The sequence below is a fragment of the Oncorhynchus tshawytscha genome, linkage group LG33 (assembly GCF_018296145.1).
Source record: "Oncorhynchus tshawytscha isolate Ot180627B linkage group LG33, Otsh_v2.0, whole genome shotgun sequence".
Lineage (NCBI taxonomy): Eukaryota > Metazoa > Chordata > Actinopteri > Salmoniformes > Salmonidae > Oncorhynchus > Oncorhynchus tshawytscha.
The window spans coordinates 469,497-488,756 of NC_056461.1; the positions used below are offsets into that span (position 1 = coordinate 469,497).

At 43.5% G+C, this 19,260-nt stretch overlaps 1 protein-coding gene across 2 annotated transcripts in view; it reads right to left on the reverse strand.

The window, feature by feature from the left end:
* The window catches only part of LOC112230734 (mitogen-activated protein kinase kinase kinase 1), a 166,685-nt gene that overhangs the window by 97,854 nt on the left and 49,571 nt on the right, over positions 1-19,260 (reverse strand). For both annotated transcript variants that reach the window (XM_024396986.2, XM_024396985.2), the window contains exons 3-6: positions 11,192-11,413; positions 10,518-10,718; positions 6,389-6,505; positions 141-292 (exon numbers count right to left, since the gene is read on the reverse strand). In XM_024396986.2, coding sequence (XP_024252754.1) covers positions 141-292; positions 6,389-6,505; positions 10,518-10,718; positions 11,192-11,413 — 692 coding nt within the window. The remainder of the gene's footprint in view (positions 1-140; positions 293-6,388; positions 6,506-10,517; positions 10,719-11,191; positions 11,414-19,260) is intronic.

Here is a 19,260-nt window from a genome sequence, read left to right on the forward strand (position 1 = left end):
CATCTATCAAAACATGTATCAAAATACAACTTGGACGTATTCAAGGGCCTTCTGGGAAAATAGGTTTTACAGTACAACATCTAAACCTGGTGTATCTGTGTGCGATTGACTGTTCATGTGCGTGCGTGTGTCTACTCTACCTGCTCTCGTTGCTGGAGGCGCTGGAGGTGCTGGATGGACAGGACATGAGGGGGTTAGACATGCGCAACACAAACTTCTGGATGGTGTTGCGCGATGGCGCCTTGATGCGCGAGCTGCGGCGATTGTGATACTTCTGGAACAAGCTCTCCACCTGGACGACGTGGAGACAATGATACAGTTAGATGCTGATCTTGGGTCAGTTTAACATTTCCCCCACTTGTGATTAAGGCTAGGATTGGGGCAGAGGAAGATGATCCTAGATCTGTCCCTAGGGGATACTTCACCCCGGAGCCAGTTTACCATAGAGGTCAACCTTAACCATCATGAAGTATCTACGTTTTTCTAACGTGCATTCAATACAGTGCAAGTCACTGAAAGTTATCCTCATTGTAAATGGACATATGCGACCCGATTCAGGAAACGAGACGTATGTCACAAGTCACGACTACACACAAGAGCCATTTGAATGTAAAAAATATATTTTTTAATCAAAATGCATTTTTTGGGCAGAAATGCCTTTCTTAAACATGTGAACTTTCATGTGCCGTAATAACAAACTTGTATGCCATTTGTAAATACGAATAAAATTGCTAAATTACGAACCTTGTTGGTTAAGCCACAGAAAAAGTCAGCAACCTTAACACTAGCCATGATTGGCTGAGCTAATGAGTGGGCTGGACATGCTGAGAGAGGAGAGATGATTGGTCTACCAAATAGAGGACTTCTGTATATTTGAGCTGGTCAGTCTGTTGGTAATCCTGTCGAACACGGCTTTAAAAAAAATAGTATTGTGTAATGGAGCTGCATAGCTAAGTGTCCACTGTCTGGAGAATCAGGGTTTGACATCAGTGGAAATAGAGTTGGATAGCTAAAGAGAAAACCGGATTACATCTTCAAACTAAGGGCAACTCTGGCATGGCATCCATGACAGGGAGATGTGTCCATCATGCATGATGATGTACACAGGTAAGATAATCTAGCATTAGCTAGCAGAATTTTTAGATATTACATGTTTCTAATTTTGACAGAAAGTGGCTTCATTTCAAGCTAAAGTGTACTGTTAGCTAACTAGCTAACATTAGCTGGCTGTCTCCCCAACTGGCTTGCTCCCTATTTTTCGTATTCCAGAGCTGTTTGCTTTGCTAGTTAGAGCCTAATTTTAGCTAGCTAACATTGAACCTGGTTAGTTAGTTCCCAGCATATTCATGCAGTGTAGTAACGACATGATTTGGCACTATGTTCATTGTTGTTTAACTAGCTAGCGTTAGCTGGCTGGCTCGTTAGCTAACGTTACGTGACGTGTGTTATTTTACACATTGTTTACCTAGCTAGGTTCATTGTTTAACTAGCTAGCTACATGTCTTAAGCTAATGTGTACATCACGTGTTTGAATACGGCCCGCATCAGTAAATGTCTACAAAGAAGCGTAATGAGATTGTTGCCAGCAGAGATGGTTAGACTGTTTTCATGTTATCCATAGGTAAACAAATCATTGGCCAGAGCGTCAAATGTGCGCTCGAAACAAGATGGGTGGGGCTACACTTTAAGAGGGTGTGAACGATGATGAATGGGTGTAGACGAATCCAAGATCTGCTTTTTTTCTAAAGTATTTATATTTACTTCGGATCTGGAACCCCTCAACTGAAGCTAGCCAGCTAACTACCAGCTATCAGTCAGCAAACCTTTAGCTCGGAAAGCTCTCGCCAGTTCGAACAACGCGACTCTAACTAGAGCATATCGGACCTATTATTTTCATCCCCGGATTCCCACCGCAAATGGAACATTTTCATCTGGATCTTCACAACTAGCTAACCGCAACCCCGGATGACTACTCCTGGCTAGTGTTTCCATCCACTTAGCTTGAAGCTAGCCCGGCCAGAGCTCCTGTACTACCACCGAAGCATACTCCTGGGCTACAATATCCTGACCCCTTCTACAGCCGGTATGGGCATGGACCCCGCAGATCCCCTACGACTGGAATACCGACATACTCTGCCCAAGGACTCAGGCACGATGCCCGCTGAAGGCCCATTATACTAACCAGCTAGGCCTGCTTAGCTACCTAGAGCTATTTGGAACCCTAATAATTCCACAACCGGTCTATCGATGTCACCGCATGAAGAGGCATAAACAGACTTAACCCCATCGCGACGTCCCCCAAAGGCTAACTTTCTAGCCCTTGCTATCTGCTTGCTTGCTAATTCGGCCTGCTAACTGCTAGCCTGCCCCGGTCTACTAACTGCAAGCTTGTTTAGCCCCGGCCTACTAACTGTTAGCTTGTTAGCACAGGCCTGCTAACTGTCTGAATCGCCGTGTCCCCAGCCAGCCCAACCACTCACTGGACCCATATTTATTTTCAATCTCTTTTCGATTTTTAATTCGATTATACCTTCCGGTAACCTGCCAACACCCAATGTGATACGGAATCACTATTTTAAATTTTAGAACACATTCAGAAGCTAACCAGCTAACTAGCTACAAGCTATTTAGTCATTGTTAGCCACTGCTAGCAGCTTTTACCTTCTGCACAGCCAGGAGGTAAACCCAGGCCCTGCATGTCCCCAGGCACCCTCATTTGTTGACTTCTGTGATTGAAAAAGCCTTGGTTTCATGCATGTCAGCATCAGAAGCCTCCTCCCTAAGTTTGTTTTACTCACTGCTTTAGCACACTCTGCTAACCCTGATGTCCTTGCCGTGTCTGAATCCTGGCTTAGGAAGGCCACCAAAAATTCTGAGATTTCCATACCCAACTATAACATTTTCCGTCAAGATAGAACTGCCAAAGGGGGAGGCGTTGCAGTCTACTGCAGAGATAGCGTGCAAAGTAATGTCATACTATCCAGGTCCATACCCAAACAGTTCGAACTACTAATTTTAAAAATTACTCTCTCCAGAAATAAGTCTCTCACTGTTGCCGCCTGCTACCGACCCCCCTCAGCTCCCAGCTGTGCCCTGGACACCATTTGTGAATTGATCGCCCCCCATCTAGCTTCAGAATTTGTTCTGTTTGGTGACCTAAACTGGGATATGCTTAACACCCCGGCAGTCCTACAATCTAAGCTAGATACCCTCAATCTCACACAAATCATCAAGGAACCCACCAGGTACAACCCTAAATCTGTAAACAAGGGCACCCTCATAGACGTCATCCTGACCAACTGGCCCTCCAAATACACCTCTGCTGTCTTCAACCAGGATCTCAGCGATCACTGCCTCATTGCCTGTATCCGCTACGGGTCCGCAGTCAAACGACCACCCCTCATCACTGTCAAACGCTCCCTTGAACACTTCTGCGAGCAGGCCTTTCTAATCGACATGGCCCGGGTATCCTGGAAGGATATTGACCTCATCCTGTCAGTTGAGGATGCCTGGTCATTCATTAAAAGTAACTTCCTCACCATTTTAGATAAGCATGCTCCGTTCAAAAAATGCAGAACTAAGAACAGATATAGCCCTTGGTTCACTCCAGACCTGACTGCCCTCGACCAGCACAAAAACTTCCTGTGGCGGACTGCAATAGCATCGAATAGTCCCCGCGATATGCAACTGTTCAGGGAAGTCAGGTACCAATACACACAGTCAGTCAGGAAAGCAAAGTTCAGCTTCTTCAGGCAGAAATTTGCATCTTGTAGCTCTAACTCCAAAAAGTTCTGGGACACTGTAAAGTCCATAGAGAACAAGAGCACCTCCTCCCAGCTGACCACTGCACTGAGGCTAGGTAACACGGTCACCACCGATAAATGATTATCGAAAACTTCAACAAGCATTTGTCAACGGCTGGCCATGCCTTCCTCCTGGCTACTCCAACCTCGGCCAACAGCTCCGCCTCCCCCGCAGCTACTCGCCCAAGTCTCTCCAGCTTCTCCTTTACCCAAATCCAGATAGCAGATGTTCTGAAAGAGCTGCAAAACCTGGACCCGTACAAATCAGCTGGGCTTGACAATCTGGACCCTCTATTTCTGAAACTATCCGCCGCCATTGTCGCAACCCCTATTACCAGCCTGTTCAACCTCTCTTTCGTATATCGTCTGAGATCCCCAAGGATTGGAAAGCTGCCGCAGTCATCCCCCTCTTCAAAGGAGGAGACACCCTGGACCCAAACTGTTACAGACCTATATCCATCCTGCCCTGCCTATCTAAGGTCTTCGAAAGCCAAGTCAACAAACAGGTCACTGACCATCTCGAATCCCACCGTACCTTCTCCGCTGTGCAATGGGGTTTCCGAGCCGATCACGGGTGCACCTCAGCCACGCTCAAGGTACTAAACGATATCATAACCGCCATCGATAAAAGACAGTACTGTGCAGCCGTCTTCATCGAACCTGGCCAAGGCTTTTGACTCTGTCAATCACCATATTCTTATCGGCAGACTCAGTAGCCTCGGTTTTTCTAATGACTGCCTTGCCTGGTTCACCAACTACTTTGCAGACAGAGTTCAGTGTGTCAATTCGGAGGGCATGTTGTCCGGTCCTCTGCCAGTCTCTATGGGGGTTCCATAGGGTTCAATTCTTGGGCCGACTCTTTTCTCTGTATATATCAATGATGTTGCTCTTGCTGCGGATGATTCCCTGATCCACCTCTACGCAGACGACACCATTCTGTATACTTCTGGACCTTCCTTGGACACTGTGCTATCTAACCTCCAAATGAGCTTCAATACCATACAACACTCCTTCCGTGGCCTCCAACTGCTCTTAAACGCTAGTAAAACCAAATGCATGCTTTTCAACCGTTCGCTGCCTGCACCCGCACGCCCGACTAGCATCGCCACCCTGGATGGTCCCGACCTAGAATATATGTGGGCATCTATAAGTACCTAGGTGTCTGGCTAGACTGTAAACTCTCCTTCCAGACTCATATCAAACATCTCCAATCTAAAATCAAATCTAGAGTCGGCTTTCTATTCCGCAACAAAGCCTCCTTCACTCACGCCGCCAAACTTACCCAAGTAAAACTGACTATCCTACCGATCCTCCACTTTGGCGATGTCATCTACAAAATAGCCTCCAATACTCTACTCAGCAAACTGGATGCAGTTTATCACAGTGCCATCCATTTTGTTACTAAAGCACCTTATACCACCCACCACTGCGACCTGTATGCTCTAGTCGGCTGGCCCTCGCTACATATTTGTCGCCAGACCCACTGGCTCCAGGTCATCTACAAGTCCATGCTAGGTAAAGCTCCGCCTTATCTCAGTTCACTGGTCACGATGGCAACACCCACCCGTAGCACGCGCTCCAGCAGGTGTATCTCACTGATCATACCTAAACCTCATTTGGCCGCCTTTCGTTACAGTTCTCTGCTGCCTTTGACTGGAACGAATTGCAAAAGTAAATAAATAAAGACTTTTATCTCCCTCACCAACTTCAAACATCTGCTATCTCAGCAGCTAACCGATCGCTGCAGCTGTACATAGTCCATCGTTAAATAGCCCACCCAATTTACCTACCTCATCCCCATACTGTTTATATTTATTTACTTTTCTGCTCTTTTGCACACCAGTATCTCTACCTGTACATGACCATCTGATCATTTATCACTCCAGTGTTAATCTGCAAAATTGTAATTATTCGCCTACCTCCTCATCCCTTTTTCTCTTTTTTTCTTTTTTTCTACTGTGTTATTGACTTGTTAATTGTTTACTCCATGTGTAACTCTGTGTTGTTGTCTGTTCACACTGCTATGCTTTATCTTGGCCAGGTCGCAGTTGTAAATGAGAACTTGTTCTCAACTAGTCTACCTGGTTAAATAAAGGTGAAATAAATAAAAAATGTAAACAAAGAAGAGCTTTTCACAAGGTACCAAAACATTCAAAGGCCATTGAGTTTACAAGTTTATCAACTTTCAAAGCAGAATTACTTTCCCATTGTTCCCCAACAATGCAGTATGATATACCATTTTGTAGCTCTGGGTCTCTACTTTAATCCAATGTAAAAAAAAAAAATGTAAAACAAACACAATTTCAAATTTTGCTACAAAAGACCGAATCCAGGTGGTGAGTCACATATTCTAAAGTGGACATATTCTGGCTCTTAAGTTTTTAGAAAATTGGTCATTACATACAATGGGTTCAACAAATCATGTATACCCCTTTCACACTATTGTGCTGACCCGAACCATACTGTGCTGGCACGGATATTGTCTTTCCACATTGTCCTGTCAAGCACAGTTCAAGCACTATGGTGGATAAGGGGAATTATACAGATTGGTTAGAGGGCATGTCGGTTGGTTGCTGGAAGGTTACCTCAAAGTTTTTGAGGCTTTTCCTCCAGAGCAGGGGGTCTGAGGGCTCCAGCTGGAAGACTCTGAGCATGACAAATAGGATGTGGATACAGAATGCCCCTCGGCCACAGCTACAGGTCTACAGAGAGAGGAGAGGATGAACGCAGACCGGGGGTTACTCATGAATGTGTGTGTGTATATACATACAGTGGTCACATAGACACTCCATTATGGTCACATGCACATGCACACACTCATAAATTGCTACACAGACACACAAGCACACACAGAGATGCAAAAAAACACATCTACAGCAACTTCCCTTTTTCGACAGAACACTCAGTCAAAAATCACTCAGGAGCCCAATTTAATCTACATCTGATTAAGAATCATTGTGTGCGTTCCAAATGACACTGTAGTCCACATATAGTGCATCACTTTTGACAAAGGTAGTGTAAACCTTTAGTAAGAGGCAATGGAGCTCTACATCAATCCATCTCTATAGTAGCAAATGGCTGGGTAAAAAAAACAAGCTGGCCAATGTACAAGTAAAGTAAATTCTTAAGGGATACTTCAGGATTTTGGCAATGAGGCTCTTTATCTACTTCCCCTGAGTAAGGGGCACTCATGGATATCTTTTTTTATGTCTTCGCAAGCATTTAAAGGAAGTTGAAAACTAGCGTTAGCTCAAGCTAGCATGCTAGTAGATACCATAGACTTCTAGTCATTGCGTTAACACTAGTTAACATTGGCTCGCAAAACTACATCTTAACTTCCTTCATACTGGATGCAGAGACATAAAAATGGTATCCATGACTTCATCTGACTCTGTGGAAGTAGATCAAATAAAATAAAATGTTAATTGTCACATGCGCCCTTACAACCTTACCGTGAAATGCTTACTTACAAGCCCTTACCCAACAATGCAGTTCAATAAATATAGTTAAGAAAATATATACTAAATAAACTAAAGTAAATAGAAAAGAAAAAGTAACACAAGAAAATGAAATAACAATAACGAGTCTATATAGAGGGGGTACCAGTACCTGTTAAGGAGCTTTTTGGACCTAGACTTGGCGCTCCGGTACCGCTTGCCTTGCAGTAGCAGAGAGAACAGTCTATGACTTGGGTGACTGAAGTCTTTGACAATTTTTTGGGCCTTCCTCTGACGCCGCCTAGTGTAAAGGTCCTGGATGGCAGGAAGCTTGGCCCCAGTGATGTAGTGGGCCGTACTGTAGCGCCTTACTGTCAGATGCTGAGCAGTTGTGATACCAGGCGGTGATGCAACCGGTCAGGATGCTCTCAAATGAACTTTTTGAGGATCTGGGGACCCACACCAAATCTTTTCATTCTCCTGAGGGTGTTGTCGTGCCCTCTTCACGACTGTCTTGGTGTGTTTGGACCATGATAGTTCGTTGGTGATGTGTACACCAATGAACTTGAAATTCTCGACCTGCTCCACTACAGCACCGTCTACGTGAAGGGGGGCCTGTTCAGCCCTCCTCTTCCTATAGTCCACGATCAGCTCGTTTGTTTTGATCACATTGAGGGAGAAGTTGTTGTCCTGGCACCACACTGCCAGGTCTCTGACCTCCTCCCTATAGGCTGTCTCATCGTTGTCAGTGATTAGACCTACTACTGTTGTGTCATCAGCAAACTTAATGACAGTGTTGGAGTCGTGCTTGGCTACGCAGTAGTGGATGAAAAGAGAGTACAGGAGGGGAATAAGCATGCACCTTTGAGGGGATCAGCGTGACAGATGTGTTGTTGCCTACCTTTACCACCTGGGGTAAGGAAGTCCAGAAACCAGTTGCAGAGAGAGGTGTTAAGTCCCGGGGTCAGTGATGAGCTTAGCTTAGCGATGAGCTTTGTGGGAACTATGGAGTTGAATGCTGAGCTGTAGTCAATGAACAGCATTATCACATAGGTGTTCCTTTTGTCCAGGTGGGAAAGGGCAGTGTGGAGTGCGCTAGAGATTGCATCATCTGTGGATCTGTTGGGGCGGTGTGCGAATTGGAATGGTGTTGATGTGAGCCATAACCAGCCTTTCAAAGCACTTCCTGGCTACCGACGTGAGTGCTATGTGGCGGTAATCATTTAGGCAGGTTACCTTTACAGACTAGGTCAGGGAGAGGTTGAAAGAAGACACTTGCCAGTTCGTCCGTGCATGCTTGGAGTACACGTCCTGGTAATCAGTCTGGCCCAGCAGCTTTGTGAATGTTGACCTGTTTAAAGGTCTTGCTCACATCAGCTACGGAGAGCGTGATCACACAGTCGTCAGTAACAGCTGGTGCTCTCATGTACGCTTCAGTGTTGATTGCCTCGACGCAAGCATAAAAGGCATTTAGCTCGTATGGTAGGCTCGCGTCACTCGGCAGCTCGTGGCTGGGTTTCCCTTTGTAGTCCGTAATAGTTTGCAAGCCCTGCCACAATCCGACGAGCATCAGAGCCGGTGTTGTAGGATTCAATCTTAGTCATGTATTGACGCTTTGCCTGTTTGATGGTTCGTCTGAGGGCATAGTGGAATGTCTTATAAGCTTCCAGGTTAGAGTCCTGCTCCACGAAAGCGGCAGCTTTAGCTCAGTACAGGGGATGCCTGTAATCCATGACTTCTGGTTGGGATATGTGCGTACGGTCACCGTGGGGATGACGTCGTCGATGCACTTGTTCATGAAGCCGGTGACTGAGGTGGTATACTCCTCCTCAATGCCATTTGGATGAATTCTGGAACATATTTAAATCTGTGCTAGCAAAACAGTCCTGTAGGGTAGCATCTGCATAATCTGACCACTTCCGCATTGAGCGAGTCACTGGTACTTCCTGATTTTGTTTTTGCTTGTAAGCAGAATCATGGTCAGATTTGCCAAATGGAGGGAAAGCTTTGTATGCGTCTCTGTGTGTGGAGTAAAGGTGGTCTAGAGCTTTTCAAATTCTGGTTGCACATGTTACATGCTGGTAGAAAAGAGGTTACACTGCATTAAAGTCACCCGGTACTAGGATCACCGCTTCTGGATGAGCATTGTCTTGTTTGCTTATCGCCTTATACAGCTCGTTGACTGCGGTCTTAGTGCCATCATCGATGTGTGGTGGTAAATAGACAGCTATGAATAATATAGATGAGAACTCTATTGGTAGATAGTGTGGTCTACAGCTTTTCATGAGGTATAAATCTCAGGCGAGCAATACTTTGCGAGACTTCTTTAATATTAGACATTGCGCACCAGCAGACATTGACAAATAGACATACACTCCAGCCCTTCATCTTACCAGACGTAGCTGCTCTGTCCTGCTGATGCACGGAAAACCCAGCCAGCTCTATATTATCCTTATGAAACATAAGATATTACAGATTTTAATGTCCCGTTGGTAGGATAATCTTAAATCGTAGATCGTCCAGTTTGTTTTCCGATTGCACGTTGGCCAACAATACAGAGGGTAGTGTTGGTTTACCTACTCGTCGACTAATTTTTACAAGGCACCCCACTCTCTTTCCCCTTTTTCTCCATCTTTTCTTCACGCTAATGACAGGGATTTGGTCCTGGTCTTAAGCAGTATATCCTTCGCGTCAGACTCATTAAAGAAAACATCTTTGTCCAGTTCAAGCTGTTCTGATGTCCAGAAGCTCTTCTTGCTCATAAGAGATGTAGCAGAAACATTATCTACAAAATAATTGACAAACAATGCAAAAAACAAACAAAATAGCACAGTTGGTTCGGAGCCCGTAAAACAGCAGCTATCCATACCGGCGCCATTATAACAATGGAATAAAGGGCTTCATTCCAAGTGTCCCTTTAAAACGAAAATCTATTGCTGTAAATGCAATTTGGTAAAAGTTGGGGTCTTGTTGCAGCTTAGCCTCAATCTTGCCAGACAGTTGGAATCTCGCAAACTTGCATCAGCTAAATCAAACTGACACAAAAGGCCCAATTCCAACTAGCTACTTATACATTTGAAATAACTGCATAAGCATAATAGGCAATACGGTGACCTTGTCTTCTGATAGGCTAGGTGGAATTTATGTAATATTAAACACCCATCCAATCATTTTATTACCTATAGGGTAGAGGGAGTTGATTTGAAATTGAGCGTGTGTCTTTTAATTCTGTCTCATCTTTTTTCATTGATCTGAGTGGACTGCGAGCACTTCTTACCTGTGGGCCAATGAACACCCTGTATTTGTTGTCAGGGCTGTCTCCTCCAATCAGGAAGGAGTTTGGGCCTATCTGCTGCAGTAGGTAGAGGCGGGCCCTCATGACCTTGTTGACACGGCGACTAGTCTCCTCGGGACTGTAGGGGGAGAATCCATCTGGGGAGGGCACCCGGCGAGGGGGGGTCACCCTGCCACTCTGAAACTACACAACAACAAATCAACAATAACAAAATGACATCAACATTAGATCAAGACAGCCTCAAATAAAAACAAGTCTTATTCCTCTCCCATTCATAGTTATTGTCTAATAAATAGTCACTTAGGACTTAACAATTCTTCAAACCCAAAGTGAAGAGGGTTAATATCTAATCAGTGGTATATTATTATAAAATGTCTTGCATTCTCATGTTTCTTTAACTCACATCATAGTTCATTGAAGTTTTTTTTAATCTATATTATGATCACTGCATTCTTGGGAAAGAGCTATGAAGTCAAGGTAAGAATTTCCCTATACTGTTTTACATCTGTTGTATCCTGTGCACGTGGCGAATAATATTTGAAACTTGAAACTATATGTCTATGCATTCTCAAATACTATGAAGTACGCTTAAACACATAGCTGATGTTCTCATATGTGTGTGTATGCATGCTACGTATGTGTGTGTGGCTACTCACTGGCACGGGCGAGGCCCTCTTCCTGTGCACCCCTGGGGACTCAGGCTTCCCGCAGGCCCTGCCAGAGGAAGAGGAGGAGGAGGAAGAGGGGTGTCCAGGGGAGGGGCTGCGGAGGCCACCGATCTGCTGGGGGGAAGCGTTGGTGAGCGTGTTGGATTCATCCTCGGCCCCCTTGCAACCTGCCTCGCTCCCGTCTGGTCGCAGGGGGATGGGCTTCACCACCTGAGGGGGAGGGAGGGAGAGAGAGGGGGAGTGGGATGTCAGTATGTGGTTTGGGGTTGGGCCAAATGACAGAGTTCCATTACAGTGGCTAAATGCAAAATCTGGTCAAAACCCTATTCCCTAGCCACTCCTGTAGATCTTAGAGAATTGGCAAGGTGGAAGCATTATGGTGACATTCCACCCAGCCAATCTGAAGGCAAGATGTAGCTATATTACCATAATACTTACCATGAGGATACCATATATTAGGGACACCTTCCCAATATTGAGTTGGTTGGGGCATGGACACTACACAAACGCGTTCCACATGTTGACTTCAATGCTTCCCACAGTTGTGTCAAGTTGGCTGGATGGCCTTTGGGTGGTGGACCATTCTTGATGGGGAACCTGGAAACTGTTGAGCGTGAAAAACCCAGCAGCGTTGCAGTTCTTGAGACAAAGCAGTGTGGCTGATACTGACTACCATACCCCGTTCAAAGGCAATTAAATATTTTGTCTTGCCCATTCTACCTCTGAATGGCACACAGGGGCCAGACTAGAGGTCAATTTAGAAGTCAGCATCTGTGTCTGCTGTGAAAGACTGGCTGCAATTTAATTAGTGCAATGCCCAGAGTTGGAAAATGTCCAATTCCCTTAGTCTGCTAGATTTCACTTAGTCATGAAAAAAAATCCTTATTTCAAAGCAAAAACAGTATCATATCAGTCTTTAGTAGAGTAGGGAATATTTGATAGTCGCTTGTATGTCACGCCCTGACTAGTTTGCTTTGTATGTTTATATGTTTTGTTTGGTCAGGGTGTGATCTGAGTGGGCATTCTATGTTGTATGTCTAGTTTGTCTGTTTCTGTGTTTGGCCTGATATGGTTCTCAATCAGAGGCAGGTGTTAGTCGTTGTCTCTGATTGGGAACCATATTTAGGTAGCCTGTTTTGTCATCGTGGGTTGTGGGTGATTGTCTATGTTACGTTGCATGGTTGCACGGTTTCATTAGCAGTCACGTTAGTTTGTTCAGTTTACTTCGTGTTTTTCGTCATCCATTAAACAATGTATTCACACCACGCTGCGCTTTGGTCCGCTTCTTACGACGATCATGTTGTTAATATTGAGTGTGACTCAGTAAGCAAAGCACATATGTACTGTATGTGTTGTTCTGTGATGTTTGTGTGTATCTGTTTTTATACTTCATGTGTGTAGCATTCCTGCATGTGAGTGTATATTTATATGGACACACGTTTATGCATAAGGATTAATATGTTAATGTGCGGACATATGAGGGCTTACCTTTATATGCCTTTGGACGTACATGTTTATATACAGTGGGGCAAAAAAGTATTTAGTCAGCCACCAATTGTGCAAGTTCTCCCACTTAAAAAGATGAGAGGCCTGTAATTTTCATCATAGGTACACTTCAACTATGACAGACCAAATTAGAAAAAAAAATCCAGATGAATTTATTTGCAAATTATGGTGGAAAATAAGTATTTGGTCAATAACAAAAGTTTCTCAATACTTTGTTATATACCCTTTGTTGGCAATGATCGAACATGGGGTGAGACATTCTCACTAATTTGTAAATAAAGCCAGTTTGTTATTTAGAAATATTTATTTCTGGAGAAACCTAACTTGATTATTTAGCAGACATGACTTGCTTATATTCAGTTATCATGGAATATTTTTACATCTTTGTTTCTCCATGCTTGTGTCAGTAATTGTGAAAAACTGAGTTTAAATGCATTTGTCTAAGGTGTATGTAAACTTCCGACTTCAACTGTACATGCTACGCTCAATTACAGTTGAAGTCTGTACTCCTCCGTTTGACGCCGGCGGTGCACCGGCTAATTCCATCCAAGCCCTCCTTGACTCCAAGCGCATGGGTGGTCACATCCACTACCTGGTGGATTGGGAGGGGTACGGACCCAAAGAACGGTCCTGGGTCCCTTCCCAGGACATCCTCTACCCAACCATAATCCTGGTTTTCCACCGAAACCGTCCTAACCACCCAGCTCCACTCCCCCTGGGGGAGGCCCCCTGCTCAGCTTTCCACTGGTCAGAAGTTTACATACGATAAGTTGATTGTGCCTTTAAACAGCTTGGAAAATTTCAGAAAATTATGTCATGGCTTCAGAAGCTTCTGATAGGCTATTCGGGATCATCTGTTCATCTACTCTGTGTCTCAGAAAAATCTCATATTTGGACTCATCAGACCAAAGGATAGATTCCCACTGTGTGTTTCTTGGCCCAAGCAAGTCTCTTCTTCTTATAGGTGTCCTTTACTAGTGGTTTCTTTGCAGCAATTTGACCATAAAGGCCTGATTCACGCAGTCTCCTCTAAACAGTTGATGTTGAGATGTGTTGGTTACCTGAACTCTGAAGTATTTATTTCGGCTGTAATTTCTGAGGTAGGTAACTCTAACTTACTTAACTCTAGGTCTTCCTTTCCTGTCGCAGTACTCATGAGAGCTAGTTTCATCATAGCGCTTTAGGGTTATTGCGGCTGCACTTGATGAAACTTTTCCAGATTGACTGATCTTCATGTCTTAAAGTGATTCTAATCGACAGGGCTGTAGTGGAGCAGGTTGAGGGCTTCAAGTTCCTTGGTGTCCACATCAACAACAAACTAGAATGGTCCAAACAGACCAAGACAGTCGTGAAGAGGGTACGACAAAGCCTATTCCCCCTCAGGCAACTAAAAATATTTGGCATGGGTCCTGAGAGCCTCAAAAGGTTCTACAGCTGTAACATCGAGAGCATCCTGACTGGTTGCATCACTGCCTGGTACGGCAATTGCTCGGCCTCTGACCACAAGGCACTACAGAGGGTAGTGTGTACGGCCCAGTACATCACTGGGGCTAAGCTGCCTGCCATCCAGGACCTCTACACCAGGCGGTGTCAGAGGAAGGCCCTAAAAATTGTCCAAGACCCCAGCCACCACAGTCATAGACTGTTCTCTCTACTACCGCATGGCAAGCGGTACCGGAGTGCTAAGTCTAGGACAAAAAGGCTCCTCAACAGTTTTTACCCCCAAGCCATAAGACTCCGGAACAGGTAATAAAATGGCTACCCTGACTATTTGCATTGTGTGCCTCACCTCACCCCCCCCAACCCCTCTTTTACGCTGATGCTACTCTCTGATTATCATACATGCACAGTCACTTTAACTATACATTCATGTACATACTACCTCAATTGGACCGACCAACCAGTGCCGACCAACCGCACATTGGCTAACCGGGCTATCTGCATTGTGTCCGCCTCACACCAACACCTCTCTTACGCTACTGCTACTCTCTGTTTATACTACCTCAATCAGCCTGACTAACTGGTGTCTGTATGTTGCCTCGCTACTTTTATAGCCTCGCTACTGTATATAGCCTGTCTTTTTTACTTACCTAATTGTTCGCATAATACCTTTTTTGCACTATTGGTTAGAGCCTGTAAATAGGGCTATCTTGTGTATACCAACCCTACCTTGTCACAACACAATTGATTGGCTCAAACGCATTAACCCAGACCAAGGCTCCACAGTCTTTCTCTCTCTCCTCAATAGACATTCGATAGAGGCAGTTGGGAACTCGCTAGCGTGTGTTGCAACTGAGGACAGAAGATTGTTACACGCTATGTGCTTTAACACAATGCGGTCCCGTTCTGTGAGCTTTTGTGGCCTACCACTTCGCGGCTGAGCTGTTGTTGCTCCTAGACGTTTCCACGTCACTATAACAGAACTTACAGTTGAACAGGGTAGCTCTAGAAGGGCAGAAATTTGATAAACTGACTTGTTGAAAAGGTGGCATCCTTATGACGGTGCCACTTTAAAAGTCCCTGAGCTCTTCAGTAAGGCCATTTTACTGCAAATGCTTGTCAAAGGAGATTGATGGCTGTGTGCTCAATTTTATCCATCCGTCTGTGACGGGTGTGGCTGAAATAGCCAAATCTACTAATTTGATATATATATTTTTTTTTTCTTTAATATCTCAAACCTAGACAAATATATTATTCACCATAAACATTTTTGGGGACCCCCATCCCCTCAAAAAAACATTTTGGGGGGGTCTGCTGTATCTCAGGCTCTGTAGTAGTCACATTGTTTCCTTTCTAACAGTACTAAGCATGTGTTAGTCAGAATTATAGTTTTAAAACATTTTAAAACATTTATTTAAAAGTTTTAAAACATTTATTTCATGAGATTAGTATACAATAGTATGCGTCGTTTAGAAAATGCCACCAGAGGGGGTCAGAGTTTAACAGCTTACAAACATACAGTGCATATAAATTCTTCAGATTCATTATTTTACACAATATCTTATCACAGCACTGGCAAACTCTGTTGTTTGGTCAATGCGTTTGAGCCAATCAGTTGTTTTGTGACAAGGTAGGGGTGGTATACATGATTCCATATGTGTTATTTCATAAGACTCCTGAACATCTAATCAAATGGCTACCCAGTCTTTGCATTGCCCCTCACACTGCTGCTACTCTCTGTTATTATCTATGCATAGCCACTTTAATAACTCTACCTACATGTACATAATTACCTCAATTACATCGACACCGGTGCCCCTGCATATTAACACATTGACTCTCTACTGGTACCCCCTGTAATATAGCCTCACTATTGTTATTTACTGTTTCTCTTTAATTATTTGCTATTCTTATCTCTAACTTTTTTTGTTGTATTTTCTTAAAATGGCATTGTTGGTTAAGGGCTTGTCAGTAAATATTTCACTGTAAGGTTGTATTCGGCGCATGTGACAAATACAATTTGATTTGATTTAACAATGGTTGAGAGAATGCCAAGCGTGTTTAAAGCTGTCGTCAAGGCAAAGGGTGGCTACTTTGAAGAATCTCACATTGAAAATATATTTGTTTAACATGTTTTTGGTTACTACATGATTCCATATGTGTTATTTCATAGTTTTGATGTCTTCACTATTATTTCACAATGTAGAAAATAGTCAAAATAAAGACAACTTTTTGAATGAGTAGGTGTCCAAACTTTTGACTGGTACTGTTTATATAAATAAAAGGGAGATAAGCTTAGGCCTAGCCCCAGAGAGATAGAGAAATAAATTTACCAGCGGCATTGTACAACACCGATTATGTCAGATGGGTACTGCGTCTGCTATACAGATATAGGGTTACATAAGGTGGCTAACTCGTGAATGTTTAATCAAAATATTTTGTATAAAGATAAGCATTACAGTATATTATTAGATTATAGGAGTAACTCTGGTAGGCCTAAAACATTCTTCCTCACCTCAAGGTCAAATGTTGGAGTCAGTTGGAGCGTCGGCGCTCACTGCAATCATAGCTTGCAGTAGCTAAAGCTTAATAATAGCCACACCACACCAAACCTTCACAAAAGATTCTTTAACTTTATTGGGGTAATTTTCAAATTAAGTCAAGCCATTGTTTATATGGAAAAAAAGATCTGGTTTCAATTAATAAATAGGCTTACAATAATAACAATGATATACAATAATAATAAAACAAATGATTATAAAAAAAATAAAAAAATGTAAATGTAAGTTCCAAAATTGTATCCTACCTGAATTGCGAGTTGCACACTAAATTTCTTCCCATCTTAGTCCACTACAATAAAAGAGGATATTCCTCTTGTACACTTTTTCACTGTAGGCATAAGCCTGCTCTTTTTCATCTAACATTTGTTTAACAAAAAGGCCTCCATCTTCGTAATCAACAGTAACCTAGACCAAGGATCCACTCTCTTTCGCTCTCTCCTTGTTAGACATTAGACGGACAGCCTCTCCTGGCCATTGCTGGCTACAATTTTATTGAATTGGTTTCAGAAAAAAGCCTAGACCAAGGTTACACTCTCTTCCTCTCTCTCCTCAGCAGATGCCCGCAATGAGTGTGAGAATGATGGTGAAGCGCAAATTCGGGCTGAAGGCTATGATAGACAGCCTCTCCTGGCTACAATTTCATTTAATCGTCTTTTTTGCAATTATGCCTACCGGCTAATGGAAAACCTGGTGTGTGTGTGTGTGTGTGTTTGTAGGCAAGCATAGTCTAGTAGCAAGAACGTCAGTAGGCTATGAGACATTTTAAATTAGAGAAGAATGGATGAACCTTTTCAATGCTTGTTAAGGATACTATAGTTTAACATTGGATTTATTAACTACAAAAAGGTATGACGTGTTATGATTTTAATCTGGTGCCGTTCTGCACAAAAAACAAACAGAAAGGAAAGATATAACCCCTGATTCTTGCAATAGCTTGTATTGTGATGCAAACATGTCATGGTAATGTCAAATTTGAATTCTAATGATGTTAATTGATGTGGCTCATACAATGGAATGTATTTTAAGTTGAATCAACAAATCACAGCACATATTTTAGGGTGTCCAATCAAAAACGCATCTGGTTAAAATAAAATGTTAATTGTGTGGATAATCCTCTAAGAAAACCAATGGTCCAAAATGTCTCTATCATAAACCGTTCAAAACTTGTTGAAGACTTTACCCTTGTAGGTCAAAATTAGACTAAATAAATGGATGACAGAGAAAAAATGTGTTAGAAATCAGGAAAATAGCATTGCGTCAGTTAGGTTGGATGCTGTGTGAGAATTAAGTCTACTTGACAAGCTTACCATTGTACTCGTCGTCTTTCTTCTCAAATCTGGAGGACATAAAACATAAAACAATATAGATTTTGAGAACTGACGTAGTATTTTCATATTTTATACTGAACAAAAATATTAATGCAACATGTCAACCCATGCTTCATGAGTTGAAATGAAAGATCCCTGAAAACTCTCAAATTTTGTGCATAAACTCGATTACATCCCTGTTAGTGAGCATTTCTCCTTTGCCAAGAAAGTCCATCCACCTGACAGATGTGGCATATCAAGAAGCTGATTAAACAACAGGATCCTTACACAGGCACACCCTGTGCTGGGGACAATAAAAGGCCACTCCAAAATGTTTTGTCACACAACACAATGCCACAGACGTCTCAAGTTTTGAGGGCATGTGCAATTGGCATGCTGACTGCAGGAATGTCCACCAGAGCTATTGCCAGAGAATTGAATGTTCATTTCTCTACCATAATCCACCTCCAACTTTGTTTTAGAGAATTTAGCAGTATGTCCAGCTGGCCTCACAACCGCAGACCATGTGTATCCACGCCAGCCCAGGTCCTCCACATCCGGTTTCTTCATCTGCGGGATCGTCTGAGACCAGCCACCTGGACAGCTGATGAAACTGTAGGAATGCACAATCAAATAATTACTGCACAAACTGTCAGAAACCGTCTCAAGGAATCTCATCTCAAGGAAGCTCACCAGGGTCTTGACTTGACTGCAGTTCGGTGTCGTAACGACTTCAGTGGGCAAATGGTTACCTTCGATGGCCACTGGCACGCTGAAGAAGTGTGCTCTTCATGGATGAATCTTGGTTTCAATTGTAACGGGCAGACGGCAGGCAGCGTGTACAGCATCATGTGGGCGAGAGGTTTGCTGATGTCAACGTTGTGAACAGAGTGCCTTAGGGTGGCTGGCGGTGGGGTTATTGTATGGGCAGGCATGAGCTACGGACAACGACCACAATTGCATTTTATCAATGTCAATTTGAATGCACAGAGATACCATGACGAGTTCCTGAGGCCCATTGTCATGCCTTTCATCCTCAGCCATCACCTCATGTTTCAGCATGATAATGCACAGCACCATGTCACAAGGATATGTACACAATTCCTGGAAGCTGAAAATGGCCCAGTTCTTCCATGGCCTGCATACTAACCAGATGTGTCATTGTGTCAGATGTGCCCATTGAGCATGTTTGGGATGCTCTGGATTGACGTGTACAACAGCATGTTCCAGTTCCCGTCAATAT